We start from the raw sequence: 18,483 nt of genomic DNA, 5'->3' as shown, positions 1-18,483 counted from the left end.
TGCGCAAATGGTGCCGGAGCGTTTGGTGCTCCGTTATTCCAGCAATAGGTCATAATTAAACAACTATATTGGCGTGAAGAGCGTTTGATGGATTGATTCTGTCAGGCAGGTTTTACAAGAAGGATAAACATTAAAACACATAAAAAAGAAAAGCAGGACGCGCGTATTTGGGTTGAAAACAGGTGGGGCGCAGCTGATGAACACAACTCCAAAGTCATTCTACCTTTTAAGTTGACACACCGTATTGAAAACTAATACATATTGCAATACATATTTTAGTACGTATTGAAAACTAACAGTAAGATCATCAACTATAAAATACTCATTCTGTTTGGATTTACTTGTGTTAAAGCATCCTTAAATCCTCAAAAATCAAAGCATATCCACAAGCAAATGACCAGTAATAGCCTACATTTACAAATTAATATTTTTATAAATGGAAAATACCCATTAATGCAGTTTATTTATTTATTTATTTATTTTATTATTATTTTTTTTTAATCTTTGTAGGTGACAAAGTGACACAAGAATGCATACACTATCATTATTGGTACAATACAGACATTGATATATAGGGAAATCATTTAAATAGATGTATTTTCTTAACACTTCATAATATTTTATAAATCTTAGGGATTTTTTTGTTTTTTATATAACAAAGAGATTTAAGTGATATTAATTCAGTTTTGAAATGGGGATAGGATGGAATATTATTTGCAAACTCAACGGCTCTGGGCATAGGCATTTAGCAGCCATGACTGTCTAACCGCGTGACTGACGCGACGCAACCGACGCATGTGCAGCTACATACACAAACAATTAAATGCAATCAGTAGGAAATGTTTGTTTTTTCAGTGCACTGCAAGTTTGATCAAAGCTGTAAATAATCGCGTACATTCAGTGTGATTGTTTGAGTGTTTTCTGCGAATCCGACGGGTCTTTATTTGTTTGTCAAAAAAAGCTTGTGCGTGGGTTCTAGAGGACTTTCCAACAAGGTGAAGCACATCCACTCTTTTATCGTCTCCGCCCATATAAAGGTGACGAAAAAATATGGCGAGACTTTTAATAAGTGCAGGTAAGGCGCATGTGAGGAGGAGACATGGCCGAAGCTGATGTGAAAAAGGTCTTGCAGTTAAAGCATCAGCTGAAAGAATCCTGTGAAGGACACACGGTAGGATTCTGTCTGTCGCTGATGTTCAGCTGAGATGATTTGCTCGAATAATGCAAACAGGCTGAGAGATAAAGCCGCCGGGGCAAGTTAGCACAAGGGCTTTGCCTCAGTAACCGCAAGCTTAAGTCAAGCACCTTATTAAGGCTCTTAAACTAAGAGTTTTTGTGAATTCTGTCTGATCTCAGTTTTTGATATCTGTTGGGTAGCAGGTGAGCACAATAAAACCAAACTGGGATACATATAAACAACAGTCATTTGCTGTTTAAATGTATAATGAAAATATATTTTAAAATATGTAATGAAGGTGGATTTAGTTTTTTTCTCAGGACATGAATATGTTCATATGTGAGGTCTGCTCTTGTGTGATACCTTTTACATGTTTGCTTTTTTGTTTAAATTTTCACAGAAAAACATAATATGTGACCCTGGACCACGAAACCAGTCTTAAGGGTCAGTTTTTTTGAAATTGAGATTTATACATCATATGAAAGCTGATGCTGACGGTGTGAATCTGTGGGTGCAAAAAAATCAAAATATTGAGAAAATTTTTGTTTTTAAAGTTGTCCAAATGATGTCCTTAGCAATGCATATCCACTCACAAACATATTTTTTGATATATTTACAGTAGGACATTTTCAAAATATCTTCATGGAATATGACCTTTACTTAATATCCGAATGATTTTTGGCGATAATTTTGACCCATACAATGTATTATTGGCTATTGCTACAGATATTGACTTCTGACTGGTTTTGTGGTCCAGGGTCACATATCAGAAATGCAAGTATGCCAACTAGCCCCGGTCTGCTTAAGCCTGAAGTTTGTTTAATTATTGTCAACCATGAGTTCACTCAACATTGCTTTAATGTCTCTGCAGTGTTAGTTTGAATTTAGTAAATTTGTTATAGTCCTTATATCATTGTGGTCCCCTTTTTGTAAGGCTGTTGGTTTACGAAAACATCTATTTGCATAGAAATGGTAATGAAACAGCAAAAAGTAATGGTGACTGTGAATGGAAGCGGTCAGCAGCTGTTGACGGGACAGAGGGAGGTGTTTGAGAGAGGGTCTTTCTAAAAATAATACTGCAGTTGTCTCGGTCATGTTGACTGTTTGTCAGTTTGGGCAGTGTGGTTCTGCTTATTTTGTTTAAACGACCCCATGTAACATGTTGGTGACTTCTGTAGTGCATCATTAAAGTACTATTTTGTTTACTGTGATTACTGGGAGTTCATCAACCCCTCTGTTGCACATGCGCAGTATCTTGTATTTTACACCCGTGGGTGTTATTGCATCGCCCATTTATAGTACCTTGGCTAAGGTTTCTCCATACTTAGCAGAGCACTCGTCAGCAATTTCAGATTTTAAGACCGCCATGTGGAAATGGGTGGGACAACTTTTACCATTTATAGAATTAATTTCTGTTTGATTGATAGAGTAACATAATTTAAGACCTTCTCAGTGTCACATGATCCTGCAGAAATCATTCTAATGTGCTGATTTGATGCTTGAGAAACATTTCTGATTATTATCAATGATTCTTTGATGAATAGAAAGTTCAAATAAACAGTTTTTTTCTGAAATGGAAAGATTTTGTAACATTATACACTACTGTTCAAAAGTTTGGTCAGTAAGATTTATTTTCTCTCTTTTTAAAAGAAATTAATACTTTTATTCAGCAAGGATGCATTAAATTGATCACAAGTGACAGTAAAGACATTTGTTACAAAAGCTTTTGATTTCAGATAAATGCTGTTCTTTCGAACTTTCTATTAATCAAAGAATCACTTTTTTTACCGTTGATGATAATCATAAATGTTTCTTGAGCAGCAAATCATCATATTATAATGATTTCTGAAGGATCATGTGACACTGAAGACTGATGAAAATTCAGCTTTGATCACAGGAATAAATTACACTTTACTGTATATTCACATAAAAAATGGCTACTTTAAACATTAATAATATTTCACTGTTTTACTGTATTTTTGATCAAATAAATGCAGTCTTGGTGACCAGAAGAAACTTAAAAAAACATTTTAAAAAAATATCTTGAATATCTAAAACTGTTGAGCATTAGTGTATATAAACATTGTCAAACATGTTATAATATTCACAGCATATGGACTATATCAGAATGATTGAAATGCCATTTAATTCATATACATGTCTTTTAATTAACTTTCATTTTGTGGACCATGGAGGAAGAACACTTCATTTCCCAGAGTGCTCTAATTTACTTGGTGTACAAAATGGAGCCAAACAATATAAAGCAGGTTTGCAAGATGGTAATCTTAACCAGAATTACCAAGAAGTTTTGTTCTTGCCAATTTTGTTGAAACAACTGCTACCACACCAACATTAAATCGAGCTTGGATGATCACATCTGTTGTTTGTCTCCTCCTTTTCTTGTCATTCTAATTGACTTGCTTCTTTTGGAATTGAAATCCCAACTCATGAATTGAGAAAGAGGCAAAGTTTTGCCCCAAACTGGTAACAAGTCAGTTAAAGCTCTGGCTTGGATTGTTTGATTTTTCCTATTGTTTCAGCTGCTGAAAATCTTGAAGAAACTTGAAGCATTGGACATTACACTTGAAATCCTCTCTGTAAGAGATCAATGTATTTTTATTATTAAATATCATATTTTAAAGTTATTTTCCTCTTGTAACTGTTTTGATAAGCTTTTGTGAACCTTTAATGTTTGTAGGAAACTGGAATTGGAAAAGTCGTCAACTCCTTTCGGAAGCATGATGAAGCAGGAAAGGTGGCAAAAATATTGGTGAATCGATGGAAAACGCTTGTTCCAAAAGACTCTTTAAGGTCTTTCAAATCTGTAATTCACCCCATTTTTATTTGAGTGTGACTGTTTCCATGTGGCATGTTATACTCTTATTCCTCTCGTTTTGTTTTTCTTGCAGTTCGAGAGGAAAGCCTGATGACGGCCTGACCCAGAATGAACCGCTTCATGGAGAAGTTCAAGAGCGGAGCAAACGGGAGAACGGCCGTCTGTCAGAGAGTACCAATTCAAGAAAGAAGCCAAAAATGGAGAATTCCAGTGCTGAAAAGAAAATCTCTCATAATGTTGACAATAAATGTAAAATCAAGCCTAGTAAGTCCAAATTCTACTTGAATGATGAAAAAAAGGATGAGCCAAAAAGAGATTCAAGTGTGAATCATGACTCTTGGACTCACGGTTCAGGCAAGGAAAAGACCAGCTCTGCACATACAAAGCTTTCTGGTATTAAAAGTCAGCAGAATGCCAAACTTGAAAAATCTATGAAAGCAACTCAAATGCAGAAAGAGAAGAGTGGAGACTCATGCAAGAAAGAAAAGCTGGAGAAAGCCAAAGACAAATTAGTAGCGATGGAGAGTGAGAAACCGATAGAGGAAGGATTTGAAATGCCCTCCATGTCCTTTGAAGCCTACCTGAGCTATGACCTCGAGCCCCCCAAACGCAAAAAATGCTTCAGCATTACTAAAAGTCCAAAAAAGAGATTTAAAACGGCACACAAAGAGAACTCCTGTGTGTCTCTTGTGAAGGCGAGCAAGGCTGTGGCAGAAGAACCAATGACAATGGTACTACAAAAAAGCCTTTTTGTTTTTCTCCAGTCCTTTAAAAGTATATTTATCTCAAACACTTTACTTCAAGCCCATACACCGATCAGGCATAACATTATGACCTCCTTCCTAATATTGCGTTGGTCCTCCTTTTGCTGCCAAAACAGCTCTGAGGCACGGACTCCTCTAGACCCCTGAAGGTGTGCTGTGGGATCTGACACCAGATGTTAGCAGCAGATCCTTTAAGTCCTGTAAGTTGTGAGGTGGAGCCTCCATGGATCGGACTTGTTTGTTCAGCACATCCCACAGATGCTCGATTGAATTGAGATCTGGGGAATTTGGAGGTCAAGTCGACACCTCAAACTCATTGTTGTGCTCCTCAAACCATTCCTGAACCATTTCTGCTTTGTGGCAGGAGCATTATCCTGCTGAAAGAGCCACAGCCACCAGGGAATACCGTTTCCATGAAAGGGTGAACATGGTCTCAACAATGCTTAGGTTGGTGGTACGTGTCAAAGTAACATCCACATGGATTGCAGAACCCAAGGTTTCCCAGCAGAACATTGCCTAAAGCATCACACTGCCTCCGCCGACTTGCCTTCTTCCCATAGCGCATCCTGGTGCCATGTGTTCCCAGGTAAGAGACGCACACGCACCCGACCATCCACGTGATGTAGAAGAAAACGTGATTCATCAGACCAGGCCACCTTCTTCCATTGCTCCGTGGTCCAGTTCTGATGCTCACGTGTCACTGTTGGCTCTTTCGGCGGTGGACAGGGGTCAGCATGGGCACCCTGACTGGTCTGCAGCTCCACACACAACAAACTGATGCTCTGTGTATTCTGACACCTTTCTATCAGAACCAGCATTAACTTCTGGAGCAGTTTGAGCTACAGGAGCTCGTCTGTTGGATCGGACCACACGGGCCAGCCTTCAATGAGCCTCAGGCGTCCATGGCCTTGTCTCCGGTTCACCACTGTTCCTTCCTTGGAGCTCTTTTGATAGATACTGACCACTGCAGACCGGGAACATCCCACAAGAGCTGCAGTTTTGGAGATGCTCTGATCCAGTCGTCTAGCCATCGCAATTTTGGTTCTTGTCAAACTCACTCAAATCCTTACTCTTGCCCATTTTTCCTGCTTCTAACATCAACTTTGAGGACAAAATGTTTATTTGCTGCCTAATATATCCACCCACTAACAGGTGCCGTGATGAAGAGATGATCAGTGTTGTTCACTTCAGCTGTCAGTGCTCATAATGTTATGCCTGATCGTGTGTGTGTGTATGCATGTTTGTATTTCCACAGTGTGAAGGTAAGATCTTACGGATTTATGAATGAATCGCTCGTTAGTATGACATCTGCTTCACACATTATAATGCTCATAACTTTTGTTAACTCTACAAAAAGTAAATCCACTTCACCAGCTAATTACTGTTTGACGGTGATGCTGCAAAAACAGAAGTTCAAACACAGTTCAAAAACAATCTGTGTGCTTGTTTCTCTGGTGCATAAAGACTTTAATTAAAGTGTTACTAAATTTACTCCAGAATCCACATGAGTTTCTTTAGCCCTTACTCACTCTGTATCTTTCAGATCAAGTCTCATTGGATCAGTTTGCGAGACACACAATAACCAGTGATGTTGTTGATATCAAACCTGACACAATGCACCTATATGTTACTAAATTTGATCTGAGATCAACAGCTTTGTCATTTTGGAGATTTATAGCCCCATTGTTATACAGGTTAAAAATGATTTGGTATCTTTGAGTGAACTCTCCCTTTAACTCCAGGTTCCTGAGCGGTCCGTAATGGACTTGTTAAACGTTCCTTTACCAACAAGTTTCCCTGAATGTGAGGACGTTTCTCAGTATCAGTACTTCAGTGAAAAGAAAGGTGAGTCATGTACTGAGCATTTTCATTTTATAGCTTGATTTTGCCATAATAGATTATTTTGTTCATTATATATGTCTAGCTGATAGAAAGATCACTGATGACTGTGAAGAGGCTCCAGTTTTCATTGGACAGAGGCTGAAGAATAAGATGCAGGTGTACTCCGGCAGTAAGATGACGTATCTGCCCTCTATGATGACGCTTTACCAGCAATGCATCCGAGCGCTGCAGAACAACATCGACTGTACGTTACCTGAGGTTATGATCTTGATGTTTGCACGAGGTGAGTCGAGTTTGGTTTTAAAGACGGTGGCTGTTTCGCAGCTCTCTATGAGATCGGAGGGGTGCCGTTTGAAATACTGGAGCCAGTGCTGGAGCGCTGCACACCTGAGCAGCTTCTGCGGATCGAGGAGTATAATCCTGTAAGAAGTCAACTGTTGTCTTTCACAGTGAGAATGATGGAAACTGTGTGCGCTAACTTATGTTTATTATTACGACTTCAGTGTTTTAGAATAATAGTGAAGTCATCAAATCCATGACATAACAACAATCAAAGTGTGTGAATTACATAATGACAAATTTTACTTGCTTTTTTTTGCCGTAATTTATCCTTTTTTTTTTTTTTAAATTTTGTAAAAAAATGTGTAAGCACAGTTTTTCAACAAAATTGCAAGCGTAAGTGTTCGCATTTAGTTCAATAAAATCATAATAAATAAATTTGCACTCGCAATCACTTTTGGAGGCAACCTTTTTTTTTTTTTATTACGATTTCCACTTTTTTTGCATTCAAACTGTCGGTCCAAATCTGATCATATTTAGCAAGCGTGAATGGCCAAAAAATAAATCCCATGAAATGTGATTTATAAATCCATTTTGAGCTACATTCATAAGTGGTTTGAAATCCTGTTCAAATCACATTTCTCACATGTGCAATTGTCAAGTAGGGATCGTAGTTGAAACATGATTCGTATGGACCAGGCACCACAGTTCGAAACGCATGTGATTTTCGGATTATTTACAATTGTAGAGTGAGCGTTTATCATTTTCACAAGTTTTTGGTCCCGTCAGTTTAAACCTTCAAGTGATTTTAAACCATTTGAGCACACAAAGATGCGAAAGAACTCAATTCGGTACTCGCACGCTGTTTTCTGTGCCCAGACAGAGCCGTGTGACATTGAATTTAATTTTCTTCTGTGTCTGTCTGCTTAAATGGACACGCATGCAAAATTACGTCAAAATGCCTGTCTCAGCGAGTATCCTCATAGTCACTTAGTCGTTTATGGCTTCATGAATGTAAACAATTGAGCAAGAATAATGTGTATTGCTATATTTGATCCATGCATTAGCTCTTAAAGTGACAGCAGCCTAATATTCCTGCTGCTGTCTGTCATTTAATGTTAATCAAAGAACAAAACACAAAATCAGCTTTAACAAAGATGAATTATATTGTAATTAGTTTATTTTCTATGCAGATTCAATCCCCTACAAAATCACCCCAATCATTCTAGAATTATTCAGTCTTTCCAAATAGAACTATTCTTCTGGTGAAATGCTTTTCATATTGTAATATACATCACAGAAAAACTATTGCAATGTCACTTTTTTTTTTTTTTTTACATTGTTGGTCCAATTCATCTTTTTTTTTTTTTTTTTTTTTTTTTTTTGCATTTTGCATTTTGTAAAGAAAAATGTGTGTAGGCACAATTTGTCTACAAAACAAATTGCAAGCATAAGTGTAAGCCTTTATTTCAAAAAGATCATGAGAAATATACATTTATTTGTGCCCAAACTTGTGACTGGTATATCTTACAAATAGATTAACCGTATAGTTACGTTTGGACACAGGTGTACATCGGAGTGACGGACCACCTGTGGGAGAGACACTGTCAGAAGGACTTCAGGAACTCCCGGCTGGAGGAGTACGAGTCCTGGAGAGAGATGTACCTGCGCTTGTCCGAGGAGAGAGAGAGGAAACTGAAGCGTCTCACGAAGAGCATCGTCTCTGCTCACTCCGGGAAGCCCAAAGGTAGTTGCGTTTGCGTTGTGCTCTGCATTTTCACGTTATTCCTGGTTTCTTCCCCACACATGTTAATAAAGCAGCCCTGGACAGTGTTATGCATGCTGTATATATTAAATTAATAATGATCATGCTGCCCACTACTAACTTGTAGTACAGCTGATCTGTGCTGCTCCCTCCTACTGTAGATTGTCAGCTGATGTCTATCTAATTCAGTCCTTACAGACAGACATTCACTGACTGTTGGGAGATCAGTTGTAGGTGTAATCTGTAAGCTTTCTCTTTAAGTGTTTCTCCAGAGCGGGAGCTCGATGGCTCATAAATGCAGTTGTCCTCTGTGGTAACATGGCTCTGACCATCTGTCTGCTCGGACTATGAATAGACTTGAAGAGCAACTGTGACTGTGGTTAGTGGCAAAACGCAGAGTGGAGAGATACTGGAGCTGTACGATTCATCGCTAAAAGATCTCGATCTTATTCTTATATGACAGCGATTTGGCTCTCTGTCTATTAAACCTTTGACAAGTCTGAGCACAGAACATTCAGAGCAGTTGTCATGTGTAGTTATGCAATAGCTGGCGTTTGTTGCATTGTTGCACCAGTAGGTGGTGACAAGTGACTGTTAAAAATGTATTTGTCATTGAATCATTCATTCAAGAGATTCGTTCAAAAACACTGATTTATCCCAGGCTGCGTTCCAGTTCAGTGTGTGTTTGTTTATTCTTTTTTTTTTTTTAATGCCCTTCCCTTGCTAACTTCCCTCCCCCAATGCTCTTCCCCTTGCTATGGGCTGTACTGGAACGTCCTAAACCCTTGATCACTGGGAATCTGCTATGGAGTTTATTTATTTATTTATTTTTAAAAATTCCCCTTATGTTTAATGCAGCATTCTGTATGAATATAGGTGTGTTGGGGTTGTTTTAGGGGAAAAAAGGCTGGGATTCCCCCAAGGGGAAGTGCTTAGGGAAGTTTGTGAGTGCGTGTCTAAAAGTGGAGTGGAACGCAGCCCAGTAATGCGCTCAATTAATTTAAAGGAACAATATGTAAGATTTTTAGATCAATATATTCAAAAACCATTAGAACAGTGTTAATTATTTTGTCGACTTGTGTACTTGCATTATCCTAAATGTTTCCGAGAATGTTTAAATCCAAAGAAATAAGCATCTTTTACCAGGACAAAGACCATGTCCGTCCATCACCTATTAATGAAATCATATCCGCCTTTGCCTAGATTTCCTAGATTATTTTGTAGAAACCAGGGAAACACTAAAGATGCTTTAATATATTGTTTTATTAGACAGGTGAGCAACTCTGGATACATTCATCGACAGAAAACGAATCATGTTATATAGCTCAACACAGTAAGTCATATTGTTTGAATCTCATTTTCTTGATTTACTGTGAGTACCATGTTACCATGGTTAATATCGAATATCTTACTGCAGTGTGTAACAGTGTCTCACAGCAGCTGTCGAGTGAACGCACAGAGTAACATTATAGCAACTTTCAACACACAAATGTATCTAATATGATAAACAGCGCTGCGTTTCCTCACATACTCTTGAGTGGAAGAAGCACAATAAAAGTTCTGCTGCTCTCGAGGCGTGTGTTGCACTCGTCTCTCATTAACGATCACTCCAGCGGTCTCATTCAGATCTCACAGCACTCGTCCTGCTCTGCTTCATACTACAGTAACGTTAATAATCTCATCCATGAACATGATTTCTGCCAGACTCCTGTTGAATTATTTTCCACTGGCTGTGAGGTGAAGACCACAACTCCCAAGATTAATCAAGCTACGCCTTTGTTTTGAATAAGCGACCTCTAGTGGCGAAAATGTACATTGTGCCTTTTAAATTAATTTAATATTTGTTTAATAGACTACAGACTACAGCAATAAACATGTCAGAACCTCTAGTAAATATTATTTTGTTTGTCTATTCAGAATCGTGGGAGAATCATGATCTCTATTTTAAACAACAAAAAAAAATTGTGATTCTCAATTTATCCAGAATCGTGCAGCACCTCTAATTCGTTTAATTCTAATGCCTTCAAACTTTCTTTTGCAATCTGTGTTAAACAAAAAGGGCTGTTTTGACTCATTTTATTCTTTGCACAATCTTCTAAATGATTTTTTTTACCATATAACCATATATGGAATCACAGCAACCGTCTTGCAATTGCAATAAATGAAACTGAGACTGCTGTGAATTCACGTGGATTTCAGTTTTGTATGGAAGCTTGGTTCCGCCATCTGGATCAAGTCAAGTCACCTTTATTTATATAGTGCTTTTTACAATGCAGACTGTGTCAAAGCAGCTTTACATTGATAACTGGTACATAATTTGGCTGCACAGCAGCTCTTAAATAATAGTGTCAATGCAGGCAGATCAAAGCACTGTTGAATAAATGTCAAGAATACTGTTGAATATCAAATGTCAAGTGTCCCCAACTAAGCAAGCCAAAGGCGACAGCGGCAAGGAACCCAAACTCCATCAGGTGACATCAGGTGGCAAATAGTAAAGTAAAAAGGTAATTGCAACTTTTTTTTGTCTAACAATTCTGACTTTTTTCCTCAGAATTGTGAATTCACAATCACAAGTAGAGAATAAAGTCTAAATTGCAAGATAAAGTCACAGTTACCCTTTTTAGTTTTTTATTCCACGGTGGAACAAGCTTCCACAGCTTTGCATCCTGTTTGCCACATAGTTGAAATTTAGGAAGTCAGTTGTAATTTAAAATGGATTCTCAACTCCCTGACGGCATTATAACAGCTGTCACGCTCTGATAATGCGTGAAACTCTGCTGTTGATGTCTGATGTCACACTTGCTGTGTTTTGGGCTTTTGTTTCTCAGGAAGGCAGGTGAAAATGGCATTTATTCACTCAGCTGCTAAGCCACCTAGAAATGTGCGGATCCAGCAGGAGATTCACGGCACGGCCGGCCCCGTGACGCTCCCTCACCCGACAGACAGAGCCAGGTCAGTTCAGGAAGGGTTTTCCCTTCCGCTAGTGTGATGCTCGTCACTGTGCAGATTAACAGCACTCAGAGTATCTCTGTCGCTCACCCACAGCAGTGTGAAGCCCAGTGAGAATCGGGCAAGACCCGGCTTCAGCGAGCCTTCCAAACCCTCCACCAACACCTCCAGCCAAGCTCAAGACCCCCGCAAGATTAAAAGTGAGTTTCACATGGATCACAACTGCAGCATTTCAGCATTGATAATAATAAGAAACCATTATTAATAATTACGGACCAATAATAGAGCATCAAATCAGCATATTAGAATGATTTCTGGAGTAATGATGCTTTGATCACAGGAATAAACTATTTTAAACTGTAATAATATTTCACAATATTACAGTTTTTACTGTATTTTTCATCAAATAAATGGAGCCATGGTGAGCAGAAGAGACTCATTCAAATCTATCAAACCTCTGTAATAATGAGCATTCAACTTCAACAACATTATTAATGAACAGATTTTCATTTAAGGCACGTGTAGATGAAATGTAGTTTATCAGTGGTTTGAGTGTTTGTCTTGTACGTTCACAGGAGTGGCGCCCATGATGGCGAAGTCCCTGAAGGCCTTTAAAAAGCAGCTTTGTCGCAGATGAATGCAGATGATATTGGATATACGTGAGATACACTGTCCCTGGCTGACCCTTATTGTCTAAATGGTTTAGAGAGATTTTTTTTTTTTTTTTGTTCAATGTTATTTGTAATTCCACAAATGCTTACAGGATTGATGAAATATGATCAACTTATTCATATGAACAATAATTGCACTTTGAAATCAAACTGTCTTTGTATTGATTTTTTTCTATCATGACGGACACTAAATGAATTCTGAAATTAAAACTATAATAACCACAAAATCTGCTTGCTCTGGTGCTTGTACAGTACAGTATATACTCGCACTGCATGTGTGCTGTTGAACCTCGTGTGTGTTTGTCTCCATCTAGTGGAAGTGGGCTGCAGTTTAACTTCACTTCTGAAATGGATCAGCTGTTCTGAGGGTCACAGACCGCAGGGGAAATGCCACTTGCAAAATATAAAAGGACCAAACTAAGCATATAATCATGCATACAGTAGTTGTGATAATAAAACAAGAAATGAGCGTACCAAATATCTCAGTTGTTGTAGCCAAACGTATTCAAATCCTGCGTGTTTTTGTTTGTTTGTGCAAATTCATGTTTGTAATCCGACTAATACTGATGCAATATTTAGTGGTCAAACACACTTTCTGCATGCACAAATATTGTGGAAAAAGCTACTGGTCCCAGATTTATGTAAAATCCTGAAGCAAAACCGGTTGAGGCAACAGTTTGATTTAAAATATCTTATCTGTTGCAAAAGAGAAAACTGTCAACAAATGAGTGAATTAACTCTCTTTGAAATTTGAAGGACATTTAAATATGCTTAATAAAAATGTGTGTGTGTGTGTGTGTATACAGACAGAAGATGTAACACATTTAATCAGGAAATGTGGACTGATGATCACATGCAGTGGAAGCGCTGAGAGAGGAGTTTTGCGGTCATGTCCTCTACATCACAACTGCTCATGGCTGTAGCCAAATACATTTTTTCATATTCAAAAATAAAATTAAGTACTCTGAATGCTGTTATTTCCAAAACACAAGATATGAACTTGTTTCAGTTCAAATAGGGTTTTTTAGTAATACCTGGCAACACTTAAACTGACAGCAGTAGCGACCTTTGCTGTTTCACCCATTTTGAAAGTTGAAATGGGCTTTGTAACAGAAGGGCCTCCACTTGTGCTTGAAAAAGAGCCCCACCCACTGGCATCATGCCACACACACCACAGTCAGAAATGAACAGGGACTTTGGGCAAAAATGTCACCAAAATGAATAAAAATGCTTCCAAAAACCAAGATATGGTGCAAAAAGTCTCTATAAGTTCATGTTTTTAGTATTTATAAACAATATCTCACAAGCAAAAGTGATGTTTTCCCGAATATCGGCACGTTGCAAATGTGATATTGATTTCATATAATAATTCAATAAAAAATAAGTTAACAGGCTATTAGGTGACTTACATTTAAAACATAATATTGTTTGAAACCATTTTTGTTGAGAAAAAACAAACAGTAAATCCATTGTGCGTCTCTCAGCAACACATGCCCTGTCTAATACCCACACTTGTGGTCTTGGTCACTTGAGAGCGCGTGCACTCGACAGGAAGTGCGCAAGACTGTCCCATTGTGTCTTCTGTTAGTTACATAGCAACTGCTGAAGAAGTTTATTTTAAAATGCAAAATATTGAAAATAATCATTAAAAAAGTATCACTATGTGTGTGTCCCATCAAAGCTCTACACTTGCAGTCTTCACGCCCACTTGAACACTTGAGCCAAATACAGGAGTACGTCATGTAAGCAGACGAGTGGTCAAGTGCAAAGACTGCAAGTGTGGCATCTGTTTCAGTTTCATTACTGAATGAATCCACGTTTTTTAATGAATCGTTCTAATGAATGACTCGATGACTCAATCAGTCACTTCTGAATAAATCAGCCGTTTTGAACGAATCGTTTGACTGAATGATTCAATGAGGGTAATCAAAAAAAGGCTCTCAGACAGCTAACAGGACACCACATTCACAATGATCATCATGATATTATCTGTAAGAAATGATGTCAATGCAATCAGACCAGTAGCATAATAACACTAGTAGACCGATCTGTAGAACAAGTGGTTACAGAATGAAAAATGCCAAAAATGCAAACACTGACCATGAAGAAGTCTATGTTATTTAATTCAGTTTAGTAACAATGTCCATCCCCCAAACAAACAGAGAGAGAGAGAGTAGCCAAAATGGCAAAAAGATTCTGACAAAATACATTAGAGATCAAGTTAAATGAGAAGGAATAGACCTGTGTGTATTCTGCAAACAAAACCTGTTTGTGCACCAAATACAGGACACTGGCTGAGAGAAATGGAAACAAATGAATGACTTTATTTTGAACATGTAAAAATTACACAATAAAAGACACACACACACACACACACATATATACATTATATATATATATATATATATATATATATATATATATATATATATATATATATATATATATATATATATATATATATATATATATTAAGTTATACGTGTCCAAAAAGGAGTAGGAAGAAATACGCTTATCTAATTCTACCCCACTGCTTCTCCACTATACTCTTTAATAATCATCAGATTGGCTTCATAATCATATCATCTTAATACATTATTTACAATTTATTACGTTTATCCCACCATACCCAAAAATACCAAGAAAACATACATCCATTTACATAGAGAATAAATAGTATGGGGGAAAAAACAAATAAATAAATATTCTGTGAGAACACCTAATGAAAACCCTTCTTCCTCCCTGTACCTGATGAAAACACTTTTCTGTACCGCTTTTAGCCCATTACTTGAGCACTGAACTTCATCCGTTCCACGGCTTCACTCCAAAAACTCTATAATGTTGTACAGACACAAATATGTTTTCAGTTGCACTCGCCCCTAAAATTATAATAATTTTTGAATATTGCCAGGGAGTTGTTTTTTGCCTTATCCATTATTCGTGCTGTTTGAAAATGAACCAAATCAGTAAACTTTTTTGATTTTAAAAATAATGAATTTGTGTGATCTCTATAACTGGTGGCTATTATGAATGATCCGTATGGCTCTTTTGCAACATAGATAGTGATGCATTTATAAGTTTTGCCCCAAACCTCCTCACAGTAATGTAAATATGGTAATATCAGTGGAGTGATTTGTATTCATGCTTTGCTTTATTCAGTACAAAAATGCTTTTTGAAAGTTTGTTTTATGTTTTATAAGTTTGTTTTATGTGAGATTTCCAGCTTGTTTTGTCATCTTTTATCACCTCAAGAAACTCATTTTCATTAACCCTTTCTATGTCCACACCATCTATCTGTATCTGGTTCGTGTACTCTTTCTACACTTACCAAATATCATGCATTTAGTTTTATTCATGTTTAAAGATACTTTATTTCTGTCACACCACCTGTATAATTTGCACATTTCTGAAGTAGTAGTGTCCAGTAGCTCCTTTAAATTCCCCCAGAGCAATATTTGTGTCATCAGCAAATAGGTCATTTTACTATTTTTGATACTTTACAAATATTGTTTAAAGCAGAAATAATTCTGGACCCAGTACTGACCCCTGGGGGACGCCACAAGCAATGTCCAAACACAACAAGGAATATTCCCCCAGCTTCACAAATAGTTTCCTGTCTCTTCAACAACTTTTCTCCCACTGCAACACTACCCCCCATCCCATGCTATGTTTATCTAAAAATGTGTCTAATCTATTAGTGAATAGTTTTTCTAGAATTTTGGAACATTTTGGAAGATGTGTCTATCCCCAGTTTTATACAGCAGAACAACTTTGGCTATTTTCATTTTGTTTGGAAATGTACCGGTTTGAAATGATAGATTACAGATGTTATTGGATTTGAGATCCCACAATTTTCATATCAACATTGCAATCAGTAGATGTTCTGTATTTACATTTATTTACAACCTTTTTCTTCCACCGCTGTAAGGAACATTGAGTTGGGATTCCTTTCTATTAAAGGGTTAGTTCACCCAAAAATGAAGATCCATTAATGTACTAAAACATATTTAAATCAGTTCATGTGAGTACAGTGGTTCAATATTAATATTATAAAGCCACGAGAATATTTTTGTTGCGCCAAAAAAAAAAAAAAAAACGACTTATTTAGTGATGGCTGATTTCAAAACACTGCTTCAGGAAGCTTCGGAGCGTTATGAATCTTTTATTTAGAATCAGCTGTTCAGAGCGCCAAAGTCACGTGATTTCAGCAGTTTGGCAGTTCTACACGCGATCCGAATCATGATTCGACACAAAAGATTCATAATGCTCCAAATTTTCATTTTTGGGTGAACTAACCCTTTAGGTCCTCGTTCCAATCTTCAGATGACAACTTATATTTCAAAGGAAAAATATACGATTTTTTACAGACTTTGGGGACCTTTCAGATTGTTCTTAAAACATGGTGGAGTTGGAAAGCATGTTTTTGTTGTTTTGATTCTTGTTCTTTCTGTTACATTGAAATTTAAAACTGTCCTATTATGCCCCTTTCACAAGTTGTAATAAAAGTCTCTGGTGTCTCCAGAATGTGTCTGTGAAGTTTCAGCTCAAAATCCCCCACAGATCATTTATTATAGCTTGTCTAATTTGCCCCTATTTGGGTGTGAGCAAAAACACGCCGTTTTTGTGTGTGTCCCTTTAAATGCAAATGAGCTGCTGCTCCAGAAGAGGGCGGAGCTTTAACAGCTCAACAACAACAAAGCTGGAGAATCTCACGCAGCCAAAATGAGGATTGTCAGTAACAGTGTTCAGCCTTACATTGTTCAAACCGGAGTCGACACTGATGGAGAGACTCAGGAAGAAGTTACAACTTTTAGACGTTTCTGAATGTTAGTGGATAAATTGATGTAGTTGCTGTGGAGTTGATTCAACTCATCCACTAGCATGTGCCGTCATGTTCATCTTTTGTGTTGAATTGACCCTCGTTTGTGAAGCAGTTCGGCGTAAAATGACGACATGACAACAACACTCTACTACAACAACTCTTCCTCTTCTCTAAAGCAGCCCAACATGGTTTATGTAAATTTAAGGGTTAGTGATGTCACCGACCCAGGAAGAAGCTTGTTGTAGTTCCTACCAGCTGTTTGTTGTAGTTCTTAAACAGTGATTTCTGTAAAAGAAAATATCTCCCTTTGCATTGAACTTTGAGCGTCGTAACTTTGCAGATGTTGTTTATGATCAAACAGCAACATTACACACTAACTAAAGTTAAAAAAGTCGAATCATAATCATCCACCCCTTCTAATGCATGTGTATCGTTAAAATGTAAAATTTTAAAAAGAAATCAAATATATAAAAATATGAAGAAATAAACTGTAAATAAACAAAGATTTAGCATTTTGAAACATGTAAAATAAACAAAAAGCTATGAGAAATATTAAAATAAAATAGGCAGATTTGTGACAGTGACAATATCAAATACTGACATATTTCTTTGCATTTGCTGACGGACACAATATGATTTGAAATATTCTTAAATCATAATATGGATCATAAAGTTTTGGATGGATGGATGGATGGATGGATGGATGGATGGATGGATGGATGGATGGATGGATGGATGGATGGATGGATGGATGGATGGATGGATGGATGGATGGATGGATGGATGGATGGATAGATAGATAGATAGATAGATAGATAGATAGATAAAGAATTATGATAGATAGATAGATAGATAGATAGATAGATAGATAGATAGATAGATAGATAGATAGATAGATAGATAGATAGATAGATAGATAGATAGATAGATAGATAGATAGATAGATAGATAGATAGATAGATAGATAGATAGATAGATAGATAGATAAAGAATTATGATAGATAGATAGATAGATAGATAGATAGATAGATAGATAGATAGATAGATAGATAGATAAAGAATTATGATAGATAGATAGATAGATAGATAGATAGATAGATAGATAGATAGATAGATAGATAGATAGATAGATAGATAGATAGATAGATAGATAGATAGATAGATAGATAGATAGATAGATAGATAGATAGATAGATAGATCTACACTTGTTGAAGGACGGTCAGGTGTGTGTTGGGAAGTGTGGTTCAGCTGACTCTGGTGTGTGTTATTGTTTACGCGCAGGGAGGAGGGAGCGAGCGAGCGACAGAAAAAAGGGAGGAGCCGATGGGATTCGTGACGTCGACCTGGAATGAGGGAGTGAATGTTCCGGGTCAGAAA

At 37.2% G+C, this 18,483-nt stretch overlaps 1 protein-coding gene across 2 annotated transcripts; it reads left to right on the top strand.

The window, feature by feature from the left end:
* Positions 1-1,041: 1,041 nt before the first annotated feature.
* eloal (elongin A, like) lies at positions 1,042-12,498 on the top strand. Of its 2 annotated transcripts, none has more exons than XM_067386870.1 (11): positions 1,042-1,171; positions 3,718-3,774; positions 3,876-3,988; positions 4,087-4,744; positions 6,520-6,622; positions 6,702-6,863; positions 6,944-7,041; positions 8,465-8,645; positions 11,492-11,615; positions 11,712-11,812; positions 12,188-12,498. In XM_067386870.1, the coding sequence occupies exons 1-11, from the start codon at positions 1,100-1,102 to the stop codon at positions 12,247-12,249; spliced, it is 1,731 nt and encodes a 576-aa protein (XP_067242971.1). In that variant the 5' UTR covers positions 1,042-1,099; the 3' UTR covers positions 12,250-12,498. The 2 variants fall into 2 exon arrangements, with proteins under 2 accessions (XP_067242971.1, XP_067242970.1); XM_067386869.1 differs by having other exon boundaries at positions 11,709-11,812.
* Positions 12,499-18,483: the final 5,985 nt, after the last annotated feature.

Source organism: Chanodichthys erythropterus, chromosome 5, assembly GCF_024489055.1.
Source record: "Chanodichthys erythropterus isolate Z2021 chromosome 5, ASM2448905v1, whole genome shotgun sequence".
Taxonomy (NCBI): domain Eukaryota; kingdom Metazoa; phylum Chordata; class Actinopteri; order Cypriniformes; family Xenocyprididae; genus Chanodichthys; species Chanodichthys erythropterus.
Note: the sequence above shows the minus strand (reverse complement) of the source record. Positions and strands in the feature narration are given on the sequence as shown.

What these genes read in the sequence shown, in the direction of transcription:
- eloal (XM_067386869.1), top strand. Translation starts at nt 1,100, where the DNA reads ATGGCCGAAGCTGATGTGAAAAAGGTCTTGCAGTTAAAGCATCAGCTG. An exon ending in GTTCCAAAAGACTCTTTAAG is followed by an intron (nt 3,989 to 4,086) that starts GTCTTTCAAATC and finishes TTTTTCTTGCAG; the next exon opens with TTCGAGAGGAAAGCCTGATG. An exon ending in TCACTCCGGGAAGCCCAAAG is followed by an intron (nt 8,646 to 11,491) that starts GTAGTTGCGTTT and finishes TTTGTTTCTCAG; the next exon opens with GAAGGCAGGTGAAAATGGCA.